This window comes from Ursus arctos, unplaced genomic scaffold (assembly GCF_023065955.2).
Source record: "Ursus arctos isolate Adak ecotype North America unplaced genomic scaffold, UrsArc2.0 scaffold_21, whole genome shotgun sequence".
NCBI lineage: Eukaryota > Metazoa > Chordata > Mammalia > Carnivora > Ursidae > Ursus > Ursus arctos.
Window position 1 is genome coordinate 50760432 of NW_026622886.1, and position 23940 is coordinate 50784371.

Sequence of the window (23940 nt, forward strand, 5' to 3'; positions counted from 1 at the left end):
TAGGGCCAGCGGGGAGATCCTTGGGTGAAATTCTCTTAGAGGCTTGAAGGTGGGCCTCCTTCTGAAGCCTCGGTGCAGTCAGCAAGAACCATTTCTTTAATACCCTTTGATATTTGTATACACTTGTTTCATGACCTCCTTCCTCCCACCAATCATAAAGGTCCCACCTCAATTCTTTTGGATTTTTCCAGCAGCATCCTATATGGTTGGGGGAACTAGGAACTGAGTCACTTTCCCCCTTCCCCGTCCCCCTCCCCGTTCCCACATGAGAGTGGTTGCTGGCCTGATCAGTTCTGCACTGTGTGCTGCTGGAGGGAGGGGCGGTACTGGCAAAGTTCTCTTTCCCTGTCCTCTGTGTCCAAACTTGTATTTGTTTTTCTTTGTGCCAGTGGTGTGGTGGAATCTCCCCTTAGGAGGAGTGGAGTTTTACATATTTTATCTTGTCCATGGGTATTTGCTTGAGTCAGCACCTTCCAGGTTTTCCCTGACTGTGGCTGAGAGGGATTGGGGCAGGTTCTTTGGCTTCACTGGCTCTGCTGCTCATACTGCGGTCTCTCTGCCTATTACTGGATGAAGAGGTGGGTGAGATTTCTTCTGGGTCTGTTGGCCTGCGTTGCTGGATCCCACAACTCCTACAGAGGCACTTGCATTCATGGATGGTGTCTTATTAGTTGTTAGAAAAAGAAGGACAAAAAGTAGTGACATATTATGGCACCACGATGCAACATCACTCCACATACCTTCAATTATAAGATGAATAAGCTTCCAGATCTTATGTACAGCATGGGATTGTAGTTGATAATGCTGTGTTGTATTGTACACACAGTGTTCATATTGTGTTGAAATTTGCTAAGAAGGTAGACCTTAAGCATCCTAACCACACACAGACCAAAAAAAAAGGTAACCATGTGAGGTGATGAATGTGTTCATTAACCTTACTGTAGTAATCATTTCACATACTACACATATATCAGATCATCACTCTGTACACTTTAAATATACACAGTTTTGTCAACTGTACTTCAATAAAGCTGAAAAAAAAGGATAACAAGGAAATACTGATTGATAGGAATGTCTTTCACTGGGATACCTGGGTGGCTCAGTTGGCTAGGTGCCTGCCTTCGGCACAGGTCATGATCTCAGGGTCCTGGGATCAAGCCCCGTGTAGGGCTCTCTACTCAGCGGGCAGTCTGCTACTTCCTCTCACTCTCCCTCGGTGAGCTCTCGTGCTCTCTTGGTTAAATACATAAATAAACTCTTAAAAAAATGTGTATGGAGAAGCAAAATGATAATAATATGAAATACTTCTTTAGTTAATTATTAATAAAGAAAGAAAGAATATTAATGAAAGGAATGATTCCACAGTCAGGCATATATGCAATGAGTTATCAGGAAGAGTAAATATCAGATTATCATTTAACTAACCACTCAGAAGATAGGATCACAATTGGGCACTGGTCATAAGTAGAAAATTCATTCTACAAAGTAATTGACTTTTGTAAAAAATTTTTAATTCAAGTTTTAATAATTTTTAAAATTGAAGTTTTTTAAGGATTGAAAATATTTGAGATAATTGGAATTTAAAGTGCTGGAAATAGTGACTAAATAATATAACTAAGTATAATCGAGTAAAGAATGATCACAATGCTGAAAATTTAGAATAGGTAACTTTTCTGAATGCAAAGAAAGAGAGTAGAGAAATAAATAAAAGTTGTGCCGTAACAAATGGATCAATTACTCCTAATATCCATACAGTGTGCTATACAAGGAAAGAATGGTTGGAAAGAGAAATTACATGAAATTATAGAAAAAAATTGTCTTTGTGGTCAATAAGATTTTAATCACTGAGTGTGAATCAAGATAAAAAAATAGAAATGAATTGAATACACAGTAGTACACTTAAGAATAGTGTAAATAAATAGAAAAATCCTAAACACTTCCCGAGAATAATTATCTCTCAATGTACAAATATATAAAACAGACACTTCATTGGAAGTGTTAGATACAAGATAAAATTGCCCCAGGAAAATTATTTCTAATAGAGATATATACATCTGGGAAAGGAATCATTCAAGTGTGATTCAAAATCAATACAATTTAAGAAATTAAAGGACTCAAAAAGTTTAGCTTTTATTGTAACTGAAAAATTAGTAAATGGTATATAAGAAAAAGAAAAATGCTTTAATCCCAGACAGGAAAATATCTGTAGGGTAACAGGCGTAGGATAATGAAAGAGACGAGTAACACTTATTTTTAAATCTGAAGTGCTATTGAAAATAAAACGAAAAATAATAACCATCTCAAAATAAAACTCTAGACAATAGTATCCTATAAATGGTCCAAAACAAGAGGAAGAGGGAAAAAATCAGTCAGAGTGACATGCCCTAATGGGAACAAGGATCTAGATATCAACAATTCCTAGATAATTCAATAAAAAACCAAAATTACATGTGTGTGTTAAAGTATTATGGATACTGCACAACAATAAAAATGTACTTAACACTACTGAACTGTACTCTTAAAGTAGTTGAGATGGTAAATTCTGTTATGTATATTTTACTAAAATTATAAAAAATAAAATAAGGAAGTATAAACAAAACAAAAATAAAAATATTGAGGGTAACCACAAATAACACAAAAACAGGTAAGTTTCTGAGAAGTCAAACAAAATGAGCAATTTGAAAGAAAACTATTGAAGTTACTATAGCAATATTAAAATCTGTTATTAAACAAATTTGAAAAATAGAACAGCATGGCTCATTTTAAAAGTATAGAGTATGAAGAATAGATATGAAAAATATGCAAGAACTATTCAGATAAATATAATTTTTTTTCTGAAATATATCATGAGTTTCTATGTCAAAAAAAATAGCATGACATACAAATGGCTAACAGACACATGAAAAAATGTTCAAAATCATTAGCCATCAGGGAAATTCAAATCAAACCACACTGAGATACCACCTTATGCCAGTTAGAATGGCAAAAATTGACAAGGCAAGAAACAACAATTGTTGGAGAGGATGTGGAGAAAGGGGATCCCTCCTACATTGTTGGTGGGAATACAAGTTGGTACAGCCACTCTGGAAAACCGTGTGGAGGTCCCTTAAAAAGTTAAAAATTGAGCTACCCTATAACCCAGCCATTGCACTACTGGGTGTTTACCCCAAAGATACAGATGTAGTGAAGAGAAGGGCCATATGCACCCCAATGTTCATAGCAGCTCTGTCCACAATAGCTAAATCGTGGAAGGAGCCGAGATCCCTTCAACAGATGACTGGATTAAGGAGATGTGGTCCATATATACAATGGAATATTACTCAGCTATCAGAAAGAACGAGTTCTCAACATTTGCTGCAACATGGATGGCACTGGAGGAGATAATGCTAAGTGAAATAAGTCAAGCAGAGAAAGACAATTATCATATGGTTTCACTCATTTATGGAACATAAGAAATAGGAAGATCGGTAGGAGAAGGAAGGGAAGAATGAAGGGGGGGTAAACAGAAGGGGGAATGAACCATGAGAGACTGTGGACTCTGGGAAACAAACTGAGGGCTTCAGAGGGGAGGGGGATGGGGGAATGGGATAGACTGGTGATGGGTAGTAAGGAGGGCACGTATTGCATGGTGTACTGGGTGTTATACACAACTAATGAATCATCTAACTTTACATCAAAAACCAGGGATGTACTGTATGGTGACTAACATAATATAGTAAAAAAAACATTTAAAAAATCCTATTTCCAACTTTTTTTTTACATCATCTATTAAGCATAGAGTGTAACAAAACACATTGAAGGGTCATAATGTGGCTTGTCATAATTTGGGAAGACTTCTTTAAACATCTAAGCAGAAGACAGGAACGAGTCACTAAAAACCAGGCATACGTCAAAATCAGCAAGCAAATGGAGTAATTGGGAGGGGAAAGCCATAGATGATTAGAGGACAATTTTTCCAGACAGGTAGTTCATGTAAGATGACCACCACATACCTGTCTCTCACTACAGTGTATTTTTAGAGTCACTTTTCATAGCTCTATCCAACCAACCAGACAAACAAAACTTCCACTTGTTAGAGTCAGGGAAACACCAAATTAAGTGAAAGTGCTGGCAATGTCAATAGAATTTCAAGATAGGCCTAGGTGTGCCTGGGTGGCTCAGTCGGGTCATAATCGGACTCTTGATTTAGGTTCGGGTCAGGATCGCAGTATTGTAACATCAAGCCCTGTGGGGCTCTGTGCTCAGCAGGGAGTCTGCTTGAGATTCTTTCTCTCCCTCTGCCCATCCCCCCCCAAAATAAGTGAATGAATAAAATCTTAAAAAAAAAGAAATTTCAAGATAGGGCTAAACTAAGAAACAATAAAGTTTGATATCAGTTGTTAATACCAGGCAATAAATGTTGGGTTTAGTTTTAGTACCGCAAACAAGAAGTAAGGCAAGGATCAATAGAGATGCAGAAGATGGGGCAAACCATTTATAACAAATTCATTTAGAAGGAATGTAAAATTGCCAGGGGCATATGTTTAACATTCAAAGAGATCATATCAAAAATGCACATTTTGAAATATCAAATTTTACATGCTAAATTGAAGTCATGGGATTTAATAAGAACCCAGGAAAAACACATAGAGAAGCAGAGAAGAGGATTTAAGGATGAAGTGTGAGAAATACCAGTGGAATAAAAGTGAGTAGGGGAAGAGGTAATTATAAAGGAGAAAACAGAAGGGCAAAACAAAAACCAGGAGTGTGGATTTTGTGCAAACAATGTGTCAAGAGAAAAGAAAGAAGTGAGTGACAGTGCCAGATGCAACAAAAAGTGCAAATAAAATTATACTTCACTGATACTTAAAGAAACAACAGGTAAAATTGCCAAGAATAGTTTCAGTGGAGTGGTGGGTCCAGAAGCCATATCGTAAGCAGTTGAGTAGGTTGGAAGTGAGGAATTAGAGAAAATTATTAGAAGCTAAGGATAGAAGTCAGATTGGTGAATGCACTTAATACTTAGAGAGCTGATGATAACATCAGTGACTTGATAAGAAGGTTGTCTAAATGTGTCGGTCAGACAAATATCAGACTGGATTACAAAACATTAAGGATGATATTCTTCGGTTGCGTATAGAACGTTTTCTCACTTATTAGTGAATTTGGTGTGTATTAACATGCTTGCCGTTCTGCACCAAAGTGGGCAGTCAGTACAAGTCAGATTAAGGCAACAACAATTTGAGAAATTCATGGGAAGGATGTAGGGAAGGATTTTTCATATGGAAAAGGTCTTTTGTAGATTAATTATAGATTTGGTCATGGCAGTGGAATAGTGACTCTACTGCTTTGGTAGATGGTTATAGAAACACCTTGTGCCACAACCACTCCTCATGTGCCTCCAGTTTATCCAGGAAAAAAAGCTTCAAGCAGATAATGAAACAGTAAAATTTCAGTTAGTGATAAGGGAAATATTCTTAGAAAAAAAAGGATACCCTAAAGTTTATTATTTCATTGCCCCCAAGAGTGGAAGTGTGCTATGAATAAATCTGTTCCAAAGTGTAAAGGAAAAGGATAGTGTACACTTAAAAATCATAGAAAATTATGTTTTACTTGAACTATATTATTTAAAGAATCCCTAAAAAAATTATTTTTTTCTCAAATACAGTCAGACCACTTAGAAGAGTAAAAAGTCAATTTGGTGATATTTGCATTTATTTTTAGTGAGTTAAGTTAGAATAGAAAGCATCAGAGAGCAAGGTGGATAAGTATTTTTTTGGAAAGTTTTTGTTTCACTGATATGCAAGTGTGTATTTGTGTGTGTGTGTTTTGTGTGTGTGCATGTACATTAGACTGCAATATAAAATGTGTATCTTGCCGTATATCGTGGTCAAAATATTTGAAAGCTAAGTTTCAAACCTACCAGATGACATGTCAGCAGAGCTGAAAGCATGAACTATTTAAGAATATTCATTATCAAGGAAAACAAAATATATGTTAAATACATTGCTTAACTTTTCTAAACAAATCCGGTGTAACACATTTTTTCCACCTTCTTCTCAGATCTTGAGTCCCTTAGGTTTACATGCAGATTGGGCAGAAGTCAGGACCCAGGAATGAGAAACCATACGTCACTAACCAGTTTCATTCTTCTGGGACTGACAGATGACCCTCAACGACAGATTCTGATTTTTATATTTCTACTTATCACCTACATGTTGGGTGTAACTGGAAACCTGACCATCATCATTCTCATATTAATGGATTCTCACCTTAAAACTGCAATGTACTTTTTTCTCCAAAAATTTTCCTCCTTAGCAATCTCACTCACTTCTGCCTGCATTCCTAGATCCTTGTACAGTGTGGCAACAGGTGATAGGACTATTACCTGTAATGCTTGTGCATGCCAACTGGTTTTTCATATCTTTTCGGAGCAACAGAATTTTTTCTCCTTGCCGCCATGTCCTTTGATCGATACACGGCCATCTGCAAACCCCTGCATTACATGACCATCATGAACCACAGGATCTGCAAAAGGCCAATCTTCTGCTGTTGGATGACTACTTTGTTGGTCATACTCCCACCACTTAGCTTGGAACTGGACCTGGAATTCTGTGACTCTAATGCCATTGACCACTTTGCCTGTGATGCTAATCCTATCCTGAAGATCTCATGCTCAGATACATGGTTCATTGAGCAGATGGTTCTTGTCTGCTGTGTTAATCTTCATTAGGACTCTTGTGTGTGTGATTTTGTCCTACCTATATATCATCGAATGATTCTAAGATTCCCCTCTGCCCAGCAAAGGACTAAAGCTTTTCCTACCTGTTCTTCCCACGATTGTAGTTTCTATCACCGATGGCAGCTGTATCTTTGTCTATATCAAACCTTCGGCAAAAGATGAAATGGCTATTAATAAGGGAGTATTTATGCTTACTACTTCCATTTCCCCCATGTTAAATCCATTTATTTATACTCTGAGGAACAAACAAGTGAAACAAGCCTTTAATGACTTAGTCAAAAGATTTACATTGCTCTCAAAGAAATAGGGGAATGTTGAAGTCAGGATCCTGACGCACGTTTTCTTCACTTTTTATCCTATTTTGTCTTGATCTAGATTTGGGTTTCCATTCAGTACTGTCACTGATCAAGTCACCTTTTGCATCTCCTTATAAGCCAGCCTCTTTGAGAATGATAACCTTTACTAAGAAAAAAATGAGAACAGTTGTTTTAGGAAATCTAAGAGTGACCTCTCAACCTTCCCTTACCAATGCTGAAATTTATCATAAAATATTGGTGCAATAGTGCACATCATTCCTCCAGAAAAAAACCTACTCAAGAAGAGAAATAATGTTAAAAAGAATCAATACTTTTTCTGAGTGTAACAGCAAAAAAAAAAAAATTCAAAAACTCAAAATATATTTTAAAACAAGGAATAAAATTTCAAAAGAGCATTTACAGATGAAGCTTTAAAACCACAAGATTCACATATTTTATTGAATGAATCCAATCCAATATCAAAGTTATGTAAAAATTGCCAAAAGGGATATGAATTAAATTAAGATGAAAGAAGAAATGTATTGGTACCTCCCATTAAAGAATTAAAAGCCTGCATTGAAATTACATAAAACAGATTGATACTGATGTACTAAATGAAATGTTAAAATCTTGAACGTAGGGTACTTAAATTAAGCAAACAGATGGCAGCAGGTGCTAGGGAACTATTGGGCTAGAAGAACGTTAAGTAAATGACCAGCAAGCCAGATATACTAGGAATAGAGAAAAGAGAAACAGAATGTAATATGAATATTAATATCAATGAAATGATTTGCTTTTAAAAACGAAATCTTTAGACATTTCAAGAGTCCAAAATATGCATCTAATGATAACTCTCAAAGAACTATCAGCGTTTAATTACTCGTTCAATTCTTCACCAACTTCCACTTGTACAGTCCAACATATTAAAACTTCTTTGATCCTTGTTCTTTTACTTCAGGCCATTGCTCATATTGTGGCGTTTGTAAGCAGGAATTCCCTCTACCTTCCCGCCCCGCCTTTTTCAACTACCCAATCCCCGGAGTCTTCCAATTGAAATGCCATTTCCACAAGGAATCTTGCTTACTTTGTCTTACTGTTCCACCACCACCACTACACCAAGCCTGGTCAGTCCTACCGATTAGACTCCTATCACCACCTAGCTCCTGCACTCAGAACTCACCAAACTACAATGTCATATTTACTTGTCTTTATTCTACTCTAAATGGTAAATGCCTCGGAGAATGTCTGTCTGTACGAGAAATTCTAGAATGGTTTATGCCTGGCATCTAGACAAATATTAGTTAACATAACAGATAATCTCCCAATATGGTGATTTGGTACTTCTGACAATGCAAAGACAGAATTTTTATGTGAAGATAAAAAATACAAACATAGGGGCACTTGGGTGGCTCAGTCGTTAAGCGTCTGCCTTCGGCTCAGGGCGTGATCCTGGCGTTCTGGGATTGAGCCCCGCATCAGGCTCCTCTGCTGAGAGCCTGCTTCTCCCTCTCCCACTCCCCCTGCTTGTGTTCCCTCTCTCGCTGGCTGTCTCTCTGTCAAAATAAATAAATAAAATCTTTAAAAAAATACAAATGTAGCATTTAACATGAATCTGTGAACAAAGGATGAAAGAAAGGCATGGCTATCCTGTTAAAATGTTTACTTTTAAATTTCTGAATGAAATAGAATGAAAGCCAAAATTTATTGACAATTTATAATACTGATAAACCTGAAAATATCCCTACATGTTATATTTATAGTTATAATTTATACTGGAGAATTGTAGACGAATCAAAGTTAGAGAAATGAATTATTGCTAACAAGTGATAGAACTAGGATTCAAAGCTAGTTTTATTGATTTTTGAAAGACCCTTTTTGTTCAAGTAAACTTGAACAAACCTTCTCCAGAGGCAGCAAGATGATTTCAAGGGACATCCCAAGAAATAGCTTCTAGTACTAAAACGGAGAAAGGTATACATCATAGATAATGTACAAGGATAAAAGTAACATGTAATGCATTTTGTATATATACACACATACCTTATTAATACTGTTAATAATAAATGATATTAATTATTATAATTGGATAATATACTATAAAAACTATAAGATTAAATTAAAAAATCAAATTACCAATATATAGGCATAAAGAGCAAGTGAGAATAGAAAAAGAAGTAATAGCAAGAGCAGAGGGAAAAAGGAAAAATGGCCTTGTAATCTGGGTCTTCAGCTTCACTGAGGAAAGCCTGGTTCTGGGCATTTTTCTTGGTGGTAATCATCTGTTCCACGACAGAGCCTCCTACTGTGAGCCCGTGAAGAGACTCAAGGGCCCTGCATGGATATCTCAAGATTTTAGAGTGCTTAAGAGAGAGATTCTCTAAGTTCAGTCCCCAAAGTGGACCAAAAATGTTTGGCGGCTTTCCAAATTTCAACCAGGCAGAAGTATTTGAGCAGCTATCCTCACCCTATAGTTATGGTTTTACTTCAGATTTCTAAAATATTTATCTTCTCTGATTTTTCTGTAAGAACTTATGCTACTAATTCATCAGCTTAAATCTAGGAGGTATATATGCTTCAGTTAAGATTTAATCTTTGCTTTTTTCTCCATGTGGAAGTTTCTTTAGCCTACCTACACCACTTAGATGGGGGGAATAGAGTTTAACTTCTGATTATCAAGTGCTCAGTGATCTCAATTTATATAACTGTTATCACACCATGATTTCTGACTTCTTTAACCAGAGGTGAAAAATCATTTTCTATACAAGTCTGTTTTATCCTCTGGGCTCACAGCTTGGTGACATATGTAAATGGTATCCATGATACTGGTTTTCCAAACCATATTATTTAACCACAAATTTCCTCAATATGTGTTCCAAACAAATTGAGAAATAGGCACGGCAGTCAGATGAGTGTAAATATTTGCGTCATTCATGATAAAGGTAGATTGAAGAATAAGGCTAAGATGAGTTTCCTTAAACTGGCTTGATATACCTGCCAAATTAGAACCTGACCTTTCTGAAATCACTAGGTGAGGACATGCTACCCTCCTGAGCTAACTCAGTGGCAAATGCAGAAACAGGGCAGCATGTTTGCCTTACGGGTAGCCAGTCATGAACAATGATTTTTTTTTTTTTTTTGGAGATTACTTTTCAACTTTATTGAGGTATAATTAACATATAAAATTATAAAATATTTAAAATGTACATTGTGATTATATTATATACAAGTACATTATAAGAGGCATGTATATATAATATATATTATATTATATATATTTTTCTCATCTAGTTAATTGAAACACCTATCACTTCACGTATTTATCTTGTGTGTGTGTGAGAACATTTAAATTCAACTCTCTGAACAAAATTCAATTATAAAGTGTTATCAACTATAGTCATCATGTTATACAATAGATTCTCAGACCTATTCATCTTATAGCTGAATGTTTGTACATTTTTACCAATCTCTCCTAATCCCCTCACCTCCCAGCCCCCCACAACCACTTTCTACTCTGTTTCTAAGTGGGTTTGACTTTCTTTTGGATTCCACATCTAAGTGATACAATGCAGTATTTGTCTTTATCTATCTGGCTTATTTTACTTACCATAATGCTCTCAAGGTCTGTTCACGTTGTCACAGATGGCATGATTTTTATCCCAATCTCAACAAGCAGATAAATTTTGTAGAAAATGATCCAGTAATCTAGGTACTCAAGCCATTCTCAAATGGGAATTGAGACAAAAGGAGATGAGATGCAATAATTGACAGGTTCCATAATTATCAACATTTAGAAGTATTTTTCTCTATCACCCCCACACTCTTATATGCTTTTTTTTAAAGATTTTATTTATTTATTTGACAGAGAGAGCAAGAGAGCACATGCAGCAGGAACAGCAGAGGGAGAGGGAGAAGCAGGCTCCCCAGCAAGCAGGGAGCCCACTGTGGGGCTCGATCCCAGGATCTTGGGATCATGACCTGAGTCAAAGGCAGATACTTAACCATCTGAGCCACCCAGGCACCCCCACTCTTTTATGTTTTGAGCAGCATTGCATCTTATACCGTTTCACCTATAAATTCGTTGCATTTTACCCACAAGTTTATCAGTAAGTATATCTAACTGCAAATAAAATTTTCTTTTACCTACCGTCATGCCAATATCAGCATCAATAAATCATAATAGACTTTCATATTCCATATGTATTCACATTTCACCTTTTCACATAAAGATGTCTTGTTTTGTGTGTTTGTTTTCACAGTTAAGATGTTGGAATCAAAATCCAAACAAAATCCACACATTGTATTTGGTTGTTATGTTACAACTTTTTAAAATTCCCTTACAGTCCTTTCATTTTTACCCCTTGCATTGATGGAGAAATGACATCATTCGTAGTGTACAATGTCCTTGATTACTCAAATGATTGCTTCCTGATGGTATCACTTAACTTGTTTTTATTTCACCCAATTACTTCTTATATGCTAATTGTATTTAATTATTGATTAGATTTAGATTCATATTTTTAGGAAAAAGTTGATAGGTGAGGCTGTATGCTTTCTATTGCATTACGTTATGAGCCTTATAGTCTGCTTGACCTACTCTTAGTAATACTTAGATTGATCAGTGTGTCGGTATTGTCAGTCTAATATCTCTATTATAAATACCACCATCCATATATCACAAATGATTTTTAGCACATACTAATGCATTGTCTAGATCCATTATTACAGTAAGATGTCCAAACCATTGTACCCTTCAGTAACTCAGTGGTAGAGTGGAGGACTGTAGGTTTAAAGAGGTCCAAACCATCGTTTTCTTTTGTATTTTTGTGAATCCACAACTTTTTTGATAAGCTATTTGATTACCTGAAGTACAGGCAGACCGGATAAACATTTGGTTCCTCCCCTCCTTCATCAATGTTTTGGGGTAGTAATTTGATGTTCTAGCAACTTCCACTGATGATCAACTTCCTTTTGTAATGTATACATACATCGGTTTTTATTTGATATGTTTTAATACGTTACATTCATTATTATATTTTTATGGTCAGATTTTTCCATTTTAGGCTTGTAGGTATGATCCAAATTGGTTCCTGTGTCCTTATGATTTTTTCGCTTCCTTTCCTTCTGGCACAAAAAAAATGTTCCAGGCTTAGTTCATATGATTCCTACCCCTAAGCTGGAAACAACTCTTTCTCTAAGAAGTCCTAGTTCCTTTCAGTGGGAAATAGTATCTAGAAACTACACAGTGCTACCAGAATTGCTTACAATCTAACATGAATAATTGGCCCCAATTAGGGTGAAAGAATTTACATCATTTAATTCAACAGGTTTAGTTTCTGTCTTAAAATGCTCAGAGAATGGACTCTATCTTCATAGTTCTATCTATTAATAAGTGGCTCAGTATAATGGATATATTTGCAAAACTTAGTAGCTGCTGTATTTTCTGTAATTAAGAATATGCTCATTATTATTATTAAATAACTATATAAGGCTCAGACTGCCTTAGGCGTAAGTATTCTACTTCTATACAGTGTTTATATCACATTTTTATATGCAGAATTAATTATTTGACTGCAAATACAGGTGATCTTGGAATCAATCCTAGATCATAAATACTTCTTCATATCTTGCATTGTACTACTATCCCCACTCTTACTGTATGTGGAAATGTTCATTTGACTAACATTCAGATCTATTTGCTATAAAATGCACATTTGTCTTCTTTCTTTTAAACATATGGTGACTCAGGTCATCATATATGCTTTCATTTTTGTTCTACTAACAGAGCTAAATTTGTTAATAGCCTTGGATAGCTAGTTTTTAATCAAATTGTGTCTTCATCTCTAGAAAAACATGAATATAAGTTTTTCCTCTATTCTCATGATGATTTTAGTAATCAATCTTGAAATAATTTTAGAAAGTAACTAAGTATTTTAGCTATTTCTTTACAGAGCAGCTAGGTATAAATACACTAAAATTTAGAGCTTTAATTTTCATAGGCATTCTACAATATGTCAAATTTGTAAACTCTCGGGAGAAATATTTTGCACCTTATCTTTATTACTGACTAAATATCGGGTTATAGTATGGAATGTATTTTCAAACCCAGATCATCATATATACTTTCATTTTTGTTCTACTAACAGAGCTAAATTTGTTAACCTCACATAATAAGTTTCCAAGAGAGTAGGATCTAAGAAATATTTTTCCCTACTCTCAAATACTCTTACAGACCAATTCAAAATTACAAAGAACTATATAGGAGATTATACTATAAAGGACAAAATAGAAATTAAAATGCAAGTATTAATATGTTTTGTATAAGCCAACTCTCAACTAGATTTTAAAGGAAATATAATGATCTTTTGCAGAGACTCTGAATTTGACCTCTGACATTCATTTAATTTTTCCTTCAATAAGTTATAAACATTGGTCTTTATCTTAGGGAATTGGCATTAATGTTTTCAAATTTTCATTCTCACATTTCCTTCATTCAAAGTATAGTGACGCTTGACATTAAAATTAACTTGGTTAACAAGAAGAAAAATTTCCTACTGACTCCACTGACTTTGGAGAATTTATCCTGTATTGCTATTATTACCAGTAACATCACCAAAGCCTCAATTAACTGGAATAGAATATTAAAATGCAATTTAGCATTATATGGGAAAATGATTATTGCATTCAAATAAGAAATGTTTTAGATAAAGAACATAGATTTATTTAATCAGGAAAATCCTGTGGAAGAGTTAGAATATACTTTAAGCTTTGAAGTAAGGCAATGAAATAATTTCTTACATAGCAATTCATTTCAGTGGCATAGGTAGACATTATCTCTTTCAGGAATTTAAAATTTTAGAATTTTAATTAAAAACTTTTTAATTAAAAATTTTCATTTGGGGTTATGTAGAATTTGATTATTATTATTGATTATTATTCATTTTTCTCATTCATGACATATATAAGGATCAAAATTTATTCTTACTGAAAGAAAAGTATTTTGTAAAATAAATTATAAATTATAATTTGACTTACTTTATAATTTCTGCAATCTGCCCACACATTAAAAAATGACACGAAATAGAATATTCCTCATAACATAACGCTATTATCACTGAGCTATTTTCTTGACTAAATGGTTGATTTTGTAATCTCTTTCAAACATTCATTTTTGTTCTAAAAATATGATTCTGACTACAAACATTCTATTTACATGCCAAGTTCCACAGGCATCTAACATGTACAGGCATCTAACTCATACAGAACCTCATTGAAAACATTTGTTTCATACAATATGATCTGTGAAAAATATCACATTTAAAATTCTGCATTTCTGAAATCAAGAAAGGAACAGATTTGTGGATAGAATTCCTAGCCAGAAATAATTGCATTGAAGGAGTCCCCAAGTGGGCTGAAATTGCTAACTTGAAAATATGCACAAAGTAAGAGAAAGTAAACCAAGGTTAACAGAGCAACATTTTTTTGGCACCTGGGGGGCTCAGTTAAGTGTCTGACTCTTGATTTTGGCTCAGGTTATGATTTCAGGGTCCTGGGCTGGAGCCCTGTGTTGGGCTCTGCCGTCAGCGGGAGTCTGCTTGAGATTCTCTCTCTCCCTCTCCCTCTGCCCCTTCCCCCCTGCTCTCTCTCTCTTTCAAATAAATAAATAAATCTTTAAAAAAATAAAAGGGCAACATGTTAATTCATTTTCTCCCTTTGTACTTTTTAGAACTTTCTCATTTGTTTGAAGCAAATAAAACTTTCTGGACCATGTCCTTAAAGGCCTGTTTCACTTGCTGGTTCCTTAGTGTATAAATAAAGGGATTCAATAAGGGGGCAACTGAGGTATTGAGCACAGCTACTCCTTTGCTTAAAGTCACTCTGTCATTTGCTGATGGTTTTATGTACATGAAGATGCAGCTACCATAAGAGATGGAAACTACAATCATGTGGGAAGAACAGGTAGAAAAGGCTTTAGTCCTTTGCTGAGCAGAAGGGAATTTGAGAATTGTCTTGATAATGTAGCCATAGGAGAGAATCACTAACATCAATGTGACCATTAGTGTCACCACAGCCAAGAAAAAGGACATTAGCTCTAGAAAATGTGTATCTGAACAAGAGATCTGCAGGATGGGAGAAGAATCACAAATAAAATGATCAATGACATTGGAAGCACAGAATTCCAGCTTGAGTCCCAAGATGATTGGAGGAAAGGTGATCAGGAATCCAGTTACCCAAGAGCTGAGTACAAGTTGGTAGCAAACTTTGTTGCTCATGACGGTGGTATAGTGCAGAGGTTTACATAGAGCCACGTAACGGTCATAGGACATAGCAGCCAGAAGGTAAAATTCAGTTACTCCCAGAAAGATAAAAAAAAATAACTGAGTCATACAACTCATATAGGAAATAGTTCTGTCCTTTGTCACAAGGCTCACCAGGAACCGTGGAATACAAACAGTTGTGAATGAAATTTCTAAAAAGGAGAAATTCCTTAGGAAGAAATACATGGGTGTCTTCAGGTGGAAATCCAGCAGAGTGAGAATGATGATGGTTAAGTTTCCTGTCACACTCAACAAGTAGGTAAAAAATAGAAAGAGGAAAATTACAACCTGCAATTCAGGGTCATCTGTCAGACCCAAAAGAATGAACTCTGTCTTCATTGAATGGTTCCTCATTTCTCTCTTGTGGGTTTTAACAAAGCTAGATAAAAAGAGTTTAAAAAATCGTCAAGATTCGCTAGTAGAGTCAATAAAAAGGAAAAAGGAGAGAGAGAAGCTAACATTCATTGATCACCAGCAACGTACCATGCACTGTATTTGGAGATTTACATAAATTTTCTTACTAATATCTCCAACAACCTTCTTTGAGCAGAGTATGACAATCCTCATTTCTTAGAGAAGGAAACTGAGGCTCAGATTAGAGTCTGTCTACGGTGTATATCTAAATGTTGGGCTTTCTAAAGTTGGAAAATCTTTAACAAAGATAAAAGCCCAACACACAACCCAGACAATTCATTTGAATACCTTGGGTAAGATCTAGGCATTTATATTTCTACAACGTTTACAGGTTCATAGCCAACTTGGGAAGTATTGTGTTAGTAATTCAATTGGGAACTGAATCCTGAGTCATTTAAATACTACACCTTTGTTCTTTTTAATTTTATCATACTGAATATCCATTATAGTCTTTAGTACATGAATTGATTTCAGAATATTCATTAATTCACTTAAATTCTATGGAAATTGTGTGGAAGAGGGCACACAATTTTTGTTAGAAAGGTCACATGACATGTTTAAGACTCATTTACAGTATATTGTATTGCTTCATGAATGGCAGCAGTAAGAACATAATTCAAAATCTATGCCAATTGGGTGTGAAATCAGAAAATTGCAGATGGGCCTGAAAAGCATAGAAGACAGTCACAGCATCTTCGAGTTAAAGGAGATTTTATAGATCATTTGTCCAGTCTTGACATAAAACTGAAATCCTCTCTTCAAAAGTAAGGAAGGGATCTACTTATTCAGGTTTTACTTTTAAGACTGCGATTATGATTATGATAGCTTTTAAGTGTAAGAAAAACTTTAGATCGTAAATAAATATAAACAAAGGGAGAAATAGTCCTGTAAATTAAAAAACGTACAAACTCTTGCAACCACAGTTTAGATAGCAGTTTTCAACACCCTTTAACATTTTAGAAATTAGCTATATTGTTTGTACGATCTATACTGAGAGTTGTCTTCCTCCTCCTCCTCCTCCTCCTTCAGAATGTTTTGTAGATCCTTTGCATTATTTCCTTATGGGGTTTCCCATTAACATGATCCCTAAGGGACAAAACCAAAATACAAATAAGCAAAAACAAAGTGCATTTTTTTTTCTTTAGAATTACCTTTATCTGTGAAACTTTGGACTGCTGGTAATGACTTTCTTTCTTAATATGGTCAACTATTCAGCTGTCTTTTAAAATTACCATATCCCTAAAATTTTCTCCCATTTTATGTTTATTACTTTTTTGCAGTTCTCATGTCAAAATTTATGCCTGCCCAGAAAAATTATGTATTGCTTCTTTAATAGTTTTCTTCTAGTTTGATTTAAAAAAATAAAATTTGACCTAGTCCAGAGAGTTGTCTGAATATCACAGTGATTTCCTGAATCAAGTGAGAAAGTATTTAAATTAGTTCATGGTATCTTCTGTCTAAAGCTGCTTTGTGTTTATTGGCTGATAAATGGAAATAATGTATTCCTTTTCACAACTATTGTCTTGTAATCACCGTCTTCATAATTACTATTTTTTATATTAATAAATGGAAAAATAGCTAAGAAGGTATAATCAGACAAAAATAAGTTGATAACTAAAATGTGGCAAAATAATGATCATAGAGTGAAGATTTCTCTTTCTAGAGATCATTTCATTAGTCTTTTTTTCTCAATTTATGCATTGCTATCTTAAGCTTAAATAATTAATAAAAAAAGCAATGGACAGATTTAGGTGCATTTTGTAAATAGGTACCATTTATACATTTTGTATTTCTATACTAAAAAAGATGAAAACTGATTAACCAAAAAGAAAAAAAATCAAGCTACATATACATATCTGCCTTTGATTTCCACAAAATTACCTTAATTTACAATTAAAAATAAAAGATCCCAACTCTAAAACGTTTACCTTAATTCCTGTGTTTTCTCATATTTTCTTCTAGGATGTGAAAAGGCAAAAAAAAAAAAAAAAAACCCAAAACCAAAATAAAACTAGTAATGGATTATGAATGTACTCAAAGCCTAGACAATATTATTTCAGTAAGAAATTGAAAAAAAAATAACTTTTAAGTTGCAACTTAATGCAAAAAGATGGAATATATGCTGTGCTTTTGTAAATTTTCTATGTCCACCTCACCCTTGTATGTAAGTTTGAAGTTAGACCAGTTGTGGACTTGGGTAATACTATATTTAATTTTATTTTAGATAAGATAAATTCTTAGGCTTTACTGTGAATATGTCCGAATTATATAATATCTATATTAATGCAAGTGAAATTCATTTCTATATTCTTTACATTTGGAAGTGGAAAAAATCCTGGAAGATCTGATAAAAGTGTTATTATATCCACCAGGTAGGGGGATGGTTCATTGTTAATTTTACATGCTAAAAATGTGAGTGTTCTTATATCATTTAATTAATTACATACCCAAGGGATTCTATTGAGAAGGGAAAAGAAACAAAACAATACAAAGAAAACTTTCCCCTGGGATTAATGATCAGAAGACACTGATACATGATAAAACTAACTTGTATAGCACATTGTAATAGAATGTGAAGGGTCAATATACCTAAGGAGAACTGAGGTTAAAAGAAATCTGTGACAAAGTAAATGAGCAATTAATGGGTCATGATCACATTCATTTTATTATTCAATAATTAATATTTCAGGTTAGAGGTATATAATCCCATTAGATTTACCACATTTAACAAAATCTTTTTTCAGAAAGTCCTTGTAAAAATGGTTGCAAAGTTACTCATTTTATCATTTTACACAATAATTTCCAGAGCATAGAGGCACCAGGGTGGTTCAACAGGTTAAGCATCTGCCTTTGGCTCAGCTCATGATCTCGGAGTCCTGTGATCAAGCCCCATGTCTGGCTCCCTGCTCAGTGGGGAGTCTGCTTCTCCCTCTGCCTCTGCTCCTCCTCCTGTGCTCTCTCTCTCTTTCTCAAATAAATAAAGTCTTTTAAAAAAATTTTCCAGAGCATAGATAAGGAGGAAAAGCTCCTTTTGTTGTTTTATGGAACCAACATAACATTGACATCAGTCACTGTCAAGTTAAAGAAAATAAATTAAAATTATAAACTAATCTCTCTTTGGCCTAGGGAAAATTTTTAAAAAGTATTAACAAATTAAGTCCAGTGATATATAAAATTGGAGCTACATCAAGACCAATTTGAATTAATTACAGGTTTTTTGAGATTGGTATTAGAAAACAGATTAATGATTCATTACACAGATGAAAATTGTATGTTAATCTCAATAGATTAAAAGCAGTATTTGATAAAATTCAATACTCATTTATCATAAAATTCTTGACAACTTTGGAGTACAGGTAATTTCTTTAATTTGATGCAGAAAACCTAAAAAATAAAAGTAAACTCTTTAGCAGATATATTTAGTGGTAAAATATTAAGAGCTATCCCTCTGAGACAAAAAAAAAAAAACCTACTTTAATTTATATTTAACATTGTATTCATATTTTTGGCCAGTTTAAAGAGGCCAAATAGAGGAAAAAAAGATGGCAGAGGAGTAGGGGACCTTTTTTCAGCTGGTCCCATGAATTGAGCTGGATATCTACCAGATCATCCTGAACACCCATGAAATCAGCCCGAGAGGTAGGAAGATATAACTGGATCTCTACAAATAAACATCTCCGGCGCTGAGTATTGAGGTATGAAGTGGGGAGCCATGAATCTGCGCACAGATATCGATAGATAAATGGAAGGGGGAGGGAGCCACCCCTTTCAGGTGTCAGGAAGTAGTAGCCTCCTGCACTGGGGAGGGGGCCGGACTCACGGACCAGTAGCCTCCAAGAAACTAGATTGCTACTGGGAGCTTGGGAGCACACACACGACCAGACTGAAAACTGGAGCTCTGGAGCGCGCGCAAGCCACACTGAAACAGGGAGCTCGGGAGCACACCCGGGAACCGGGGGCGGCTGGCGGTGTTAGAAGCACAAAGGACAGAGATGTGCCAGCCCTGGGAGTGAGGACTGGGAGAGCAGCTGTGGGGCACACAACCCAGGACGCTGTGGGGTTTTTAGCAGCACTAACAGAAACAGAGTTAAAATGGCCAGGAGAGCTCAGGGGAGGGCAGACTGCAATCTCTCTGTTCTGAGACAGAGGATAGGATTCGGCCATTGCTGCTCTGACTCTCAGAAGAGGCACAGAAAACCACCAGGGAAAGCAGCCAGAGAACAAAAGCCCAGAAATACTGGTTCTCATTGTGCCCATCCCGACCCCTCCTCACAGGGGATGAGTAACTCTACCCAAACAAGGTTGCCTGAGGATCAGGGCAGCAGGCCCCTCCACCAGAAAGCAGGCTGAAAAAACAAGAAGCCCACATTCCTAAGGTCCCTATAAAACATTGCTTGGGTCTTGGTCAATAATCTGGGCTCTGTACATCACCACAACCACTCCTCATTAGAATGACCAGGAGGAGGAACCCCCAACAAAGGAAAGAGACAGAGACTGTGGCCTCTGCCACAGAACTAATGGATATGGATATAATCAAAGTGTCAGAAATGGAGTTCAGAGTAACAACGGTCAAGATGATGTGCAGGCTTGAAAAAATATTAACAAATAATGAGAATATAGAATCTCTAAGGGTAGAAATGAGAGTGAATCTGGCAGAAATTAAAAATGCTATTAATCAAATGCAGCCTAAACTGGATGCTGTGACAGGGTAAATGAGGCAGAATGAATTAGTGAATTGGAAGATGGGATGATAGAAAAGAAGGAAAAAATGGGAACTTAGTTAAAAAAAAATCCAATCTCAAGAATGTAGATTATGGGAGATTACTGACTCAATGAAACATTCCAATGTCAGAATCATTGGCATCCCCAAGGGGGTGGAGAATGAGAGAGGTCTAGAAGAGATATTTGGACAAATTGTAACTGAGAACTTCCCTAATCTGGTGAAGAAAACAAACATTCCTGTCCAAGAGGCAGAGAGGACCCCTCCCAAGATCAATGAGAACAGACCAACTCCACGTCATATAATAGTACAATTCGCAAATCTTAGATCCAAGGATAAAATCTTGGAGGTGGACAGGGGGAAGAGAATCCTCACCTACAGAGGGAGGAACATCAGAATAACGTCAGACCTGTCTACAGAGACCTGGCAAGCCAGAAAAAGCTGACAAGACATATTCAGAGCACTAAGTGAGAAGAACATGCAGCCAAGGATCCTTTATCCAGCAAGGCTGTCATTCAGAATGGATGGAGAGACAAGGACCTTTCAAGACTGGCAGAAACTGAAAGAATATGTGACCACCAAGCCAGCCCTAGAAGAAATATTAAGGGGGGTTCTATAAAAGTAAAAAGACCCCAAGAGTGATACAGAACAGAAATTTACAATCTATAGAAACAAAGACTTCACAGGCAGCATGACATCATTAAAATCATATCTCTCAATAATCACTCTCAATATGAATGGCCTAAATGCTCCCATAAAGAGCCACAGGGTTGCAGATTGGATAAAAAGACATGACCCAGCCATTTGCTGTCTACAAGAGACTCATTTTGAACCTAAAGATACATCCAAACTGAAAGTGAAGGGATTGAGAACCATGTTTCATGCCAGTGGACCTCAAAAGAAAGCTGGGGTAGCAATTCTCATATCAGACAGATTAGATTTTAAACTAAACACTGTAATAAGAGATACAAGAGGACACTATATTATTCTTAAACGTATGTATCCCACAAGAGAATATAACAATTATAAATATCTATCCCCCCAAGAGGGGAGCAGCTAGATACACAAGCCAACTCTTAACCAGAATAAAGAGACATACAGATAATAATACATTAATAGTAGGGGACCTCAACACTCTGCTCTCAGCAATAGACAGATCACCTAAGTAGAAAATCAACAAAGAAACAAGAACTTTAAATAACATACTGGACCAGATGGACCTTCTAAATATATACAGAGCACTACACCTCAGAAAAACAGAATACTCATTCTTTTCGAATGCATATGGAACTTTCTCCAGAATAGACCATGTTCTGGGTCACAAAACAGGTCTCAAATGATACCAAATGACTGAGATTATTCCCTGCGTATTCTCAGACCACAATGCTTTGAACCTGGAACTAAATCACAAGGAAAAATTTGGAAGAAACTCAAACACTTGGAAACTGAGAACCATCCTGCTTAAGAATGATTAGGTAAACCAAAAAATTAAGGATGAGCTTAAGCAATTTATGGAAACCAATGAGAATGAAAACACATCGGTTCAAATCCTGTGGGACATGGCAAAGGCGGTCCTAAGGGAAAAATACATAGCCATCCAAGCCTCACTCAAAAGAATAGAAAAATCTAAAATGCAGTTTTTATATTCTCACCTCAAGAAGCTGGAGTTGGAACAGAACAGGCCTAACCCACGCACGAGAAGGTAGGTGAACAAGATTAGAGCATAGATCAATGAATTAGAAACCAGGAGCACAGTAGAGCAGATCAACAAACCTCGTAGCTGTTCCTTGAGAGAATAAATAAGATTGATAAGCCACTGTCCAGACTTATTCAAAAGAATAGAGAAAGGACCCAAATTAATAAAACTGTGAATGAAAAGGGAGAGATCACAAACAACACCAAGGAAATAGAAACAATTATTAGAAACTACATAATCAGAGAGGAGTTAAGATGGCAGAGGAATAGGGGTCCCCTTTTTCAGTTGGTCCTCTGAGTCGAGCTGGATAGGTAACAGACCATCCTGAACATCCAAGGAATCAGCCTGAGATGCAGGAAGATACATCTGGATCTCTACAAATGAACATCTTCAGCGATGAGTATTGAGGTACTAAGCGGGAAGCCATGAAGCTGTGCACAAATATCAGAAGATAAACGGAAGGGGGAGGGAGACTCTGGGTTTGGGCACCAGGAAGCTGTAGCCACCTGCACGGGAGAGTGGGTGGACTCACGGACCGGCACCAGCAAGAGAGCAGACTGAGACGTGAGCCAGGGAACATGCACGACCAGTCTGAAAACCAGAGCTCCAGACTGCGCGCGAACCATACTGAAACGGAGCTCCAGAGCACGTGGGGGCGGCTGGCGGCTGGTGGCTGGCAGCTGGTGGTGTTAGAAACACAAAGGACAGAGATGTGCCGGCCCGGGAAGTGAGGGCTGGGACACTGACTGTGGGGCACACAACCAGGGACGCTGCAGGGTTGAGTAGCACCAACAGAAACAGAGTTAAAGTGGCCAGAACATCAGTGGAGAACCATCTGCGATCCCTCTGTTCTGAGACAGAGGCTGAGATTTGGCTACTGCTGCTCTGACTCTCAGAAGAGGCACAGCAAACCACCAGGGAAAGCCACCAGAGAACAAAAGCCTGGAAATACTGGCTCACAGTGTTCCCATCCCCATTCCCCCCTTGCAGGGGACACGGAGACTCTACCCAAACAGGTTTGCCTGAGTATCAGCGTGGCAGGCCCCTCCCCTAGAAGGCAGGCTGAAAAATCAAGAAGCCCACATCCCTAAGGTCCCTATAAAACAAGGGCGCACGGCCTGGGTCCTGGTCAATAATTTGGGCTCTGGACAACCCTACAACCTCTCCTAATCAAAATGACGAGGAGGACAAATCCCCCCCAACAAGGAAAAGACAACGAGTCTGTGGCCTCTGCCACAGAACTAATGGGTATGGATATAACCAAATTATCAGAAATGGAATTCAGAGTAACAATGGTCAAGGTGATGTGTAGACTTGAAAAAAGTATTAACGAAAATGTTAATGAGAATATAGAATCTCTAAGGGCAGAAATGAGAGTGAATCTGGCAGAAATTAAAAATTCTATGAGCCAATGCAGTAAAAACTAGATGCTCTGACAGCCAGGTTGAATGAGGCAGATAAACGTATCAGCGATTTGGAGGATGGGTTAGTAGAAGAGAAAGCTAAAATAGGAACTTGGCTTAAAAAAATCCATTCTTATGAATGTAGGTTACAGGAGATTACTGACTCAATGAAACGTTCCAATGTCAGAATCATTGGCTTCCCCGAGGGGGTGGAGAAAAACAGAGGTCTAGAAGAGATATTTGAACAAATTGTAGCTGAAAACTTCCCTAATCAAGAAAAGGAAACAAGCTTTCATGTCTAAGAGACAGAGAGGACCCCTCCCAAGCTCAACCACAACAAACCTATGCCACATCAGGTCATAGTGAAATTCACAA

General features: G+C 36.5%; 1 protein-coding gene and 1 pseudogene across 1 annotated transcript; one reads left to right on the forward strand and one right to left on the reverse strand.

Moving 5' to 3' along the window:
- The first annotated feature begins 6095 nt into the window (after positions 1–6095).
- LOC130544458 (olfactory receptor 6C2-like) lies at positions 6096–7028 on the forward strand (annotated as a pseudogene).
- A 7719-nt stretch (positions 7029–14747) lies between these two features.
- Positions 14748–17307, reverse strand: LOC125282628 (olfactory receptor 6C75-like). The gene is made up of 2 exons (XM_048217998.1): positions 17295–17307; positions 14748–15688 (listed from the first exon to the last, which is right to left on the reverse strand). Exon 2 carries the CDS (start codon positions 15684–15686, stop codon positions 14748–14750), a length of 939 nt encoding a protein of 312 aa, XP_048073955.1. The 5' UTR covers positions 15687–15688; positions 17295–17307.
- Between the last annotated feature and the right edge of the window lie 6633 nt (positions 17308–23940).